This window comes from Primulina tabacum, chromosome 2 (assembly GCF_025594145.1).
Source record: "Primulina tabacum isolate GXHZ01 chromosome 2, ASM2559414v2, whole genome shotgun sequence".
Taxonomy (NCBI): Eukaryota; Viridiplantae; Streptophyta; class Magnoliopsida; order Lamiales; family Gesneriaceae; genus Primulina; species Primulina tabacum.
In genome coordinates this window covers 5,900,292-5,910,360 of record NC_134551.1, presented here as the reverse complement: position 1 = coordinate 5,910,360, position 10,069 = coordinate 5,900,292, and the positions used below count along the sequence as shown (strand labels likewise).

The window sequence follows — 10,069 nt, the reverse complement described above, 5'->3', positions numbered from 1 at the left end:
TAATTATTCTTTTGATCAACTTTATAATTGTTCAAATTTTGATTTTGATAAACCAAATTTAAATTTCCAACTATTTTGGTCATATTGCCGGAGTGACATTAGAATTGTCAGCAATTTTCGATACCATGTCAAGATTTTTCTGTATCACATTGACGGTTGTGGTGTCAAGTCAACATTCCTACGAATTATGACTACAAATAAAAAAATAAAAAAAATCAAAGTTATTGTACTGAAACCAAAATTGAAGTACTCAATATGCTAAACCAAAACGAGACAAGCAGTGAACCAAAAAAATTATTTTCCCACAATCCAAACTGTTTTCAAACAAGAAATGTATCAAAACCAAAACTACTAGAAATTAAACAAACCATGTGAAAATAGTTTAATTTTAAAATTTAATTTTTTTTATTAATTCCAACCGTCTAGTCCAAAATTAAAATCATGCCAGGCCTACTCCCTCATTCAATTGCTCTATATATATATTTTTACCATATTTGGTCGATGTAAAAGTTTTTATAAATCCAACAGTAATATAAAATATGGTGCACATAATTTTTTACGGAACGTGAATAAATAATATATACGAAAAACATTTAATTCGAAACTCGAATAAATTTATTCAAAATATAATATAATAATATAAATTGATTTAATTAATTAATGAGTGGAATTGAAATTGTAAAAATCGCCGGCTGAGTCCAATCTTCATTTTGGACAAACGTTTACCGTTCAACGCTCCATACATACAAATAGTCTCACACACAAAAACACGCACAAGAACTTGGAATTCTCCATCTCCAAATCCCATCTCCCAATCCCTCCATCGATAATAATCAATCTACATTTGCTTCCGAATCATACAAAAACCTCGTACACATCGGTATTCCATCCCATTTTCGTGGATTTGTATACGGATTGTTATTTTTGTGTAGATTGATATCTACATGTGTTGGTGTCCGTTTACCATGTACGCAGTCTCTCTCTGATTGGTTCTATCGTTTGCTCGATATGCCCTAGATCCCATTTATACATACTTTAATTATATATATACATACAGACGTATACATATAGACAGATCGTTTGGTCTTCAAGGTTGTGCTGCCTGCCAGATCTCTGTCTCAGCTCTGTTAGTGGTCAATCAATCCAGGTATTGCTCATTGATTTCGGCATGAAAAACCGTGTTTAGAGATGGGTATGTTTTTATGTCTATGCGCGAGCGTATTTTACGGTGTGGGTTACTGGTTGTCTTGTTGTTGTTATTGATTTTTGGTGGGAAGGGGGAGGGTGTTCATTTAATGCTGCTGCGGATGATACATTTATGCGCGTCTACGTGTTTATGTCGTGTTTGTATGCGTATGCCGTTTGGGCGTTTAGGGAGCTTGAATGTAAGAAGTGTAAAGTTTGTTTTGTTGGATAAATCTATTGCAGTGTTTGTCGTGCGTATGCATGGACTTTGGTTGTTATTTCAAGAGGTCTGCGATTTTTGGATTTGATTCAGTTCCTTTTTTTTTTTCACTTTTTGGTTAACCTTTTTTTCCTCGAACTTTTCTTTTCTTTTTTTTTTAATTAGAAATTTTCAGGGTTTTCATAATTGGGGCGGCTTAGGAAATTGAATCTTCCATTTTTTTAGTATTATTCTGCACTTTGATTTAAATTTCAGTGATCCCGACCTGTTTCTAAGGTCGGGGTCTTTTTCTCATGCTGATGATTTTGGGACATATTCTGATAAAATATGATATCCGAAGACTTCAACTTAATGATGGGGTGTCTTTCTTTTTCTTTTCCTTTTCCTTTTGTTATTTCATTGCATATTTGAACTGTAATTTTTTGTTTTGAAGTAAAATTAGAAACTTTTTGGATAATTGACTTCAATTTTATTTTCATCACCAAGATGGATCAACGCCAGACTTTGAGAGACTGATCACGTCTGCATTAAAGCTAATGAAATTATTTGATCTTCACGCAACAGGATATCGTTTGAGTACATCTGTCTTCTCTGCAGCTTCAGATTCTTTCTGAACCCAGAGTTTCGGAAGTTTGTTTTAGGAAGAGAAGTTAAGATTTCACTGGTGCATTTTGGACTTTTAGAGTGGAATATATAAAATATTGTTGGGATTGACCTGTGATGCAACATTCCTAGATGAAGTCAGCTAAGGCATGGCGTCTAGGCATCAAAGGCATGCATCTATTGCCAGGGCCTCGCCAGCGTAGTCATTTGAAGAAGCCAACATGGATTATTGTCCTGGTTTCTTTTGTTAGTTTTTTCTTAGTTTGTGCCTATATTTATCCACCTCGAAGTGCTGCAGCATGTTATATATTCTCATCCGGTGGTTGCAAGGCATTAGAAAAATGGCTCCCACCTGCTCCTGAAAGAGAACTCACTGATGATGAAATAGCTTCACGTGTTGTAATTAGAGACATTCTTAACGTTCCGCCTAGCGTATCACAGAATCCAAAAATAGCATTCATGTTTCTTACACCAGGTGCATTACCTTTTGAGAAGCTATGGGATAAATTTTTCCAGGTATTATATTTTTCATGCTAAAATACTGGTTTTTATTTATCATTTGCCGCATTTAAAATTTTCGCTATATAAGTTTTGTACAAATTGTGTCCTTTTGTAGTTATGATAAGTTTAGATGTAAGCATTTGCGCGGTCCTGCCGGTGGGACGTGTCCATATTGAGCTGCATTGAGACTTTTCATTTTAAATACAGAAAACTCAGAAACCTGTTTAGATACATGGCATTTCTTATCACCCAGCATTTCAATTTCTGAAAACAGCATAATGATTGAGTAGCTTATGTGTCGATGCATCCATTTGCTTTATTCATGCTAATGTTTGCAATTATCCCTTTTTCTCTGGTAGTGATTCAAAACTGTAGCTAGATATGAACTGAATAAAGATATTTTGAACTGGTTAGCTTCATCTATGTAATGTTTGGTGAAAGCATGCCAAATGCATGCTTAAAAGTGGGATAATATGGTAGAGTGAAATCAACTCGATTATCTAGCTTTATCAGTGTTATGCTGTTTCAAATCATGCCAATGATGTAGTCAAAAAGCTGAAAAATATACTCATATAATATCAGTTAATTTTGCAGGAGAGGATAGCTCTCCTCACCTTAGGAGCACCACCATTGTTCCTTTAGCTTCAATTTTTAGCACATATCATGTCTTCCAAAATTTTATACAAGTAAAGGAAATAGAAATGCCATAGTATTCTCCAATTCACGAGGATATGAATAAGAATTCTTATTATCAACATGAACAATAGCAATAGGTTGTGACTTAGTCCTTTTTCTTACGTTCTCATCACTTTGATATTTTTTTTTTCCCGAATTTGAGTGTCAAAAATTAGTAAAACCAAGCTTATGAAGTTGGTACAACCGTATTGAAGAATATTATGCATTAATAATAATGGAATACTTCTATGAAATGTTTAAAGAATGCACAGAAATGTCACATTGAGTGTAAGCCTTTGCAACCTGTCAAAGAAACTTATCATTTACTGTACCTGTTTTTATAATGAGGAAATTTATGAACTATTTAAAAATTTCAGCTAGAGATTTCATTCTACTCACTGAAATGTTTGAGCGATATCAATCCAAATTTATATCCACTGAACAGATTTTGTTTTCAAAATAATGTTTCTTTGTCTATAGTAATGCCTTCCCCAAAATGGAATAAGTTTCTGTGAAGATATAAAAAGAATTGTTTTGGCGACTTTGGAAGCTAAATGCAACAGTGTCTAAAATTTGGAAGGTGATAGAACTGGAATTTGACACCACGACGTTTGGCAAAATGTTTTTAGCAGAGCATTTAGTTGGCATGGATTCTTATTGCCTTCTAGACTTCTGAAATAGAAGGGCTCCACATGACTCAGGCTTCTTTGTCTTTGTCTTTCTTCTTTTTAACTGTTGAATCTTATTATGATTTTTACTTATCTAGAATATAAATTTTGGAAAGAGTGTTCTCTCGGTAAATAATGCCTTTAACTAATAAATTTTGGAAAGAGTTCTCTCTCGGTAAATAATGCCTTTAACTAATTTTTTGAGTCCCCCGCTTACTCCTTCCCTTTTCTCCACTATTTTAATTGATGATCTTGGGTTTTCCCCACGATCTTGTTCACGAGTTCAGATGGAACCGCTCTTGTGCAGTACTTTTCGTGTATAGAACTTGACATTATAACGTGTCAATGAACAATTGATACAAAAAGGCGTGCAGAAGAATTTTTAAGCATTTATACTGTTGTGTAATAAAATAGTTTAAAACCATGAGTGCCAGTAACTCCCTGCATTCAGCTTTATTTCCAGATTATTCATTGACAGGTTACCAACTCTAAACCCTAGAGTTGAAATAGAGCTGTAAGGTCATTGCATTTTGATAGGTAGAGTATATTTTTATGTTACATATATACCTTGACATTTAGTGGGATCAAAACAAATTGCTGGACTCCAACTGGACCATACAAATATTTACTTTATTATTAAAAGTAAGAAGGTAAGGAGAGAGATATCTCAAGTGCATCAAATTCGAAAAGGAATAACATGAATTATGATATTATGATAGGCAAGAAACCATTTCTTGATTATTCTGTAGGTTAACTAAAAGTTTACGTGGCAAACCCCTTCGTCCACAATAGTGAAACCACTAAAATCTTGTGCAAAGTGAAGAATCTGGTAAAATCTTTTAGTTGAATGATAAGCTTGTGAACATTCTTTTTATTTTATCCCTATGTTTTGCTGGTTTTATTCACACCATTTGATGATATGACAATTTGTTATTATTCAATTTGGACAATTTTATTTAAATTTTTTCCCCACTTCCGTTTATTGTCAGGGCCATGAAGGTAGATTCTCTGTATACGTGCACGCATCCAAGGATAAACCTTTGCATTTTAGTCGTAATTTTATTAATAGGGAAATACGCAGTGGCGAGGTTTGTTTTCATTTCTTTACTCAGACTTGTTCAATGAAATCGGAAAACTATACATGTTATTGGATTTTGTGCTTGCATCAAGTTTCAAGCTTTACAAGTTTGAGTTATTTTAGTACAAGATTAAACATCTAAACATGTTTTTAGTTTCAATTATAATTTTAATTATATCGAGTTAATCAATAAAACACAAAGTCATAAACATACAAAATATGTGGAAGTTGTCGAAACAAATGTTTGTTCATGTATGGTTTCACACATTCTAGGCTCCAAGTCTGTATTCAATGCTTATTTAACAATTTAAAGAATTTTAAAGCTTGCTAAAAAGTTCAATATCTCTTCTTAACATGTACAACACAATTCAATTCTTACTGAAATTTATGCTTTTGAAATATGGGTTTTAGATATGCTCCGAACATGTTATATTTTACAGATTTGAAAATATTTTCAATGTCACTTATTAGAGTTAGATTATTTGTGGTGGTCCTAGTGATTTTCAGTAACTTGTTTGTTACAGTTCTTACATTTGTAACTACAATAGCCATTCTTCCCAAATCACTAGTTTAAATTATCTGTCATTATTGAATTTATTGTTTAATTTGCTCTCTTTTGCCAATTGGACAATTTTTTTCCTTTTTTGGAAACTGAGATTATGTTACGGTTCATAGAATGACAATTATTTTTCTCAAAAGTACCCTTACATAAAAGCAATGAACTGATTAACTATCACTACATTTGAGGGCATGGTCTAAGGATCCACCCAAAGAACAAATCATTGACTTTTCTATCCTTATCTTAGACTTTTGTGCCCATTCAAAATGGCACTTTTGATGGAGATTCGTAAACTAGTCCTTTCGGTTAATGGTTATAATTGCAGGTAGAATGGGGAACAATTTCGATGGTTGACGCGGAAAGGCGGCTTATAGCAAATGCACTAAAAGATCAAGACAACCAGCACTTTGTATTACTTTCTGACAGGTTGTAAAATAATGTCTGTAAAAGTTTTTGTTACAAACTTGTGATTAAAGTACAAAATTTTGTACTGATTGAGATTTCTTGACTGCAGTTGCATACCCCTTCATGATTTTGATTATGTGTACAAGTATCTCATGCGAGCAAACATTAGCTTCATAGACAGGTAAGTCAACTATTTTTTGTTTTTGCTTTTTGGCTTATCATATCAACATTTTACTCCAGCGAGGCATGTAGAGGATATGCTCGATAAATTTGTAGCTCAAGTAGCAACTACATAACTGATAAAGAACTGAAGCTTAACATTAGTTTGAGCAGATTATGCTATTCACTTTTCAAGATTTTAACGTTACAGTGAAAACAGAGAAAGAATTTAGGTTTTCTTGGTTGAAGTAATTGTTGGAATGAGCTTACCAAGCCAATACAAAGTTAATCAATGTAAAATTTCCTAAAAACATAATTAATGTGTAACTACAGTTTATTTCATGTCTGTAATTATGCTTCCAAAAGCTTTACATATAAAGCCTCAACTTCAGTATGTTGTTAAGCTAGCAACCCGTGATATGATCTATAAGCTCATGCCTTGTTTTCTGCAGTTTTGAGGATCCTGGTCCTCATGGAAATGGCAGGTACATTGAACATATGTTACCTGAAGTCGAGAAGAAAGACTTTCGAAAGGGTGCACAGGTGTGGCTCAAATTTGATACAGTTCATTTTATTTAAATAAAATGATATAGTGGGATCTGATTCCTAAATTTTTAGTATAAAACATTGGGGAATAAGTGGAGGGATCCCTGTTGTAGACAAGTGCAATTATTATAATGTTCGAGGTTTCTTTTACATCGAGAATGTTTCAAGTTTATCCCTTTTTATTAAATCTGAATGTTGATGTCTAGTTACATTAGTGTTAACACTCTGCTCTCAATTTCTTTAGTTTGTCTTGTAATAATGCTTTTCTTTTGTTGTTCTATTCAGTGGTTCACGATGAAACGGCAGCATGCTATTATAGTTATGGCTGACAGACTCTACTACACAAAATTCAGGGATTACTGCAGGGTTGGTTCAAATTTTTTGTTGCAATTTAAAATTCAATTTTAATCCATCACAATTTTGATTAATAGCGTATGTACACATTTTTGAGTTCACTTTCTCAATTGCAAGGGCACGGATGAGTTGTTGCATACTCATTACTCTACTTTGATTTACATATTCTGAGCAAACTATAATTTACCATGTGGTGGCTTAAGGATTACCAAGTATTCTCACTAAAGCTGTAATTACACTTAAATACCTCAATGACTTGTTCTTCACTGTAGGAGACAATGGAAAAATAATTATCTTATGAAAGCATTCACATGAAATGTCGATGTTTCAGGATTAAATTTTACTTGAATGAACTGACATTTCTCTAGAACAAAATTATATATCATAAACGTATATATCATAAATGGTTGTGAATATGGAATTCTGCTTAATGTTAAGGCTAGGAGGATGTGAAGATGGCTTCTGATTGTTAAAAGCTTGGAAACTAACTTGCCTATATGTTTTTGTTTTCACAATATAAATTTGAAGATGATGTATGCAGCTGAACCCAGACCAGATTTGGATAAGACATGACCTCAGTGTTTGCTCATGATTTACGTGTGTTTTTGTCCATTTTTGGTTATTTTCATGGGCTTGTTGTAATTTAAGAAGCTCCGCTAATGATACGCCACTCTGCATTAAAAAACGGTTTAATATACCAAACAGCAAGCCTTTTATTTCTTACATCCCTGAAACCTCATATGTCTCCCTATTTTACGAATCATTATTTCATTCAGTAAAGGAGATATGTGGATCGCTTGGCTCATGCATCTTTTATGTGTTTTGCCTCTTTCTCACCGCTACCAAGAACTTTTACCTTTAGATTGTTTATCCAAATTTGAATTGTAATAATTTCTTTCTATTGCTTTTGTCTATATATAGTGAAATAGAAATTTACTAATCGGATCCATTTCTTTTTTATTGAACAGCCGGGAATGGAGGGTTCCCGCAACTGCTACTCTGATGAGCACTATTTACCAACATTTTTCTCTGTGAGACTCGTATTTTCGATTTTTAAATTTCTAAAATGTCTTTCTATCTTGTCCCTCCAATTCTCGCATTTGTTTAACAAATTATTTTTTCGTCCTCTTTTTAGATGCTTGATCCTGCAGGGATCTCGAACTGGTCAGTAACACATGTTGATTGGTCCGAAGGGAAGTGGCATCCGAAATCATATGAAGCACAAGATATTACCATTGAGCTAATGAGAAACATCACGGTATGACTCTTTTCGGAGCTTTTGCGTCAACTGTAGCCATACCTTCCATATACCTCTCCCAGTCATTTTTGCACTTCTTGTTTACATGTGTTATGGTACACATACTTTGAAGGATCCCGATAGAATTATGTTTCAAGTTGTAGATTGATTATACTCTCATCTTGACCATCTTAAATTTTTTATGGGCTGCAACTTTTCTACTGAATTTAATTTGGATCAGATAATTTAGCCTTGAGTACAAAATATTTCTTCTTATGTCGAGTTCTTATCTCTGAGTTGACTAATATCATGACCTGCAACTTCCAATTTTGTTTTTGCAGTCTATCGCAGACAGTGTCCATGTCACTAGCGACGAAAAGGTTAGTATGGTTCAGCTGAACTTTGCCAAAGTTTTTCTTATGTGATGGATCCAGAAGTAGGGTAAGAGGGGCAGTTATTCCTGATCCCTCTTAGATTCTCATATGAATCATGTATTATTTATGCACAAACTATAATTCACCTCTTATATTTTTCAAGTTTTAGTTTCGCTCCCTACTGCATCTTCTGGTTCCTTCATCGGTTGTGCAGTGTGAATATTCTTATGGAAACTGTTCTTATGTACTGCAGAAAGAAGTTCAAATCAGACCTTGTGTTCTTCATGGAGATCAACAGCCGTGTTATTTATTTGCAAGGAAATTTTTGCCTGAAACTCTAAATAATTTGATGCAACTGTTCCCTAATTACACATCTATTTGACCACTCGAATACCGATTCTTTGGTCTGATTCAATTGTTGTATTCGATCCCCTTCGCCTCCATTTATCGTGTAGCTTCCGATGTTTGTAAAGATCCTTGCCTCGCGTGCTCCACAACAAGGCCTATATTTCTTAAGGGAAAGGCAACTTAAGGGAAAGGCAACTAGCAGAGACTGGAAGCGAAGAAAAGGCCGACTTTGCCTGGGAACATTGTTTAATTTAATTGATGACTTATTTTTTCCCCTCCATCTGTGATATTTATGTCTACATTCTGATTTTGGGATTCTGAGAGTTATGGGGACTTACAGCTGCGCTGTTAGGATGATCATTGTAGAATTTGATTATAAAGTTGCTAAAACAGCCAGCATTTTTTAAACAATTTGTTTTGCGTAATTTAATTAAATTTTCTTGCACCAGTTTTTCTTGATTATAGTGATACTTACACACACTTGAACTTATTTAGTTACTTTGGATTTTATCGTTTGGTTCTTCAAATGTATACCGAATTTGGTTTCCTAATTTGCCCCTTGAGTGGATTTCGAAATGGTTATTATTACCAAGCACGCATGTTGTGTGTATAAATAATGACTTTTACATTTATGAATCATGATGATTAATAAATCGAGTTGAATCATGTTTTTAATTATTACTTCGATAAAGATAATATAAATATATTAAATATGTGATTCATAGAGATTAACATATAAATTATTTGAAATTTTAATGAAGATTAAATATTGCATTTGCATTTAAGAATAATTAAATTATATGAAAAAATAACTTATTCAAATGAATAAAATATTTTCATAAAAAAAAATTGGTTTCACAAAATTAGACCACCACTCCACCAGTTACTATATTCACAAAAACAATAACTATAAATGAATGGGAACAACTAGGTAGTATTGAAGTACGCCTCAACCATTATGTATATAATATAGATATTAGAAAATTTTGAATAAGAAAAAAAAGTGATCATACGAACTAAATATTGGGTCCCATATCATTATTATCTTTGCAATTACATCGATTAGCGTCAAGTGATTTGTACGGTTCTCTTTAGGTTACGAATGAAAACTATCAAAGAAGGAATCAATGTTAGGCTTGCATGGAGAAATATTTTAA

The 10,069-nt window shown here is 33.3% G+C and overlaps 1 protein-coding gene across 5 annotated transcripts; it reads left to right on the top strand.

The window, feature by feature from the left end:
• The first annotated feature begins 705 nt into the window (after window positions 1–705).
• Window positions 706–9,357, top strand: LOC142527920 (glycosyltransferase BC10-like). Of its 5 annotated transcripts, none has more exons than XM_075632949.1 (12): window positions 706–967; window positions 1,058–1,147; window positions 2,003–2,524; window positions 4,842–4,940; window positions 5,815–5,915; window positions 6,004–6,075; window positions 6,506–6,596; window positions 6,885–6,965; window positions 7,922–7,984; window positions 8,089–8,211; window positions 8,532–8,570; window positions 8,818–9,357. In XM_075632949.1, the coding sequence occupies exons 3-12, from the start codon at window positions 2,141–2,143 to the stop codon at window positions 8,944–8,946; spliced, it is 1,182 nt and encodes a 393-aa protein (XP_075489064.1). In that variant the 5' UTR covers window positions 706–967; window positions 1,058–1,147; window positions 2,003–2,140; the 3' UTR covers window positions 8,947–9,357. The 5 variants fall into 5 exon arrangements, with proteins under 5 accessions (XP_075489064.1, XP_075489056.1, XP_075489050.1 ...); XM_075632941.1 differs by having other exon boundaries at window positions 1,970–2,524; XM_075632935.1 differs by having other exon boundaries at window positions 706–1,147.
• Window positions 9,358–10,069: the final 712 nt, after the last annotated feature.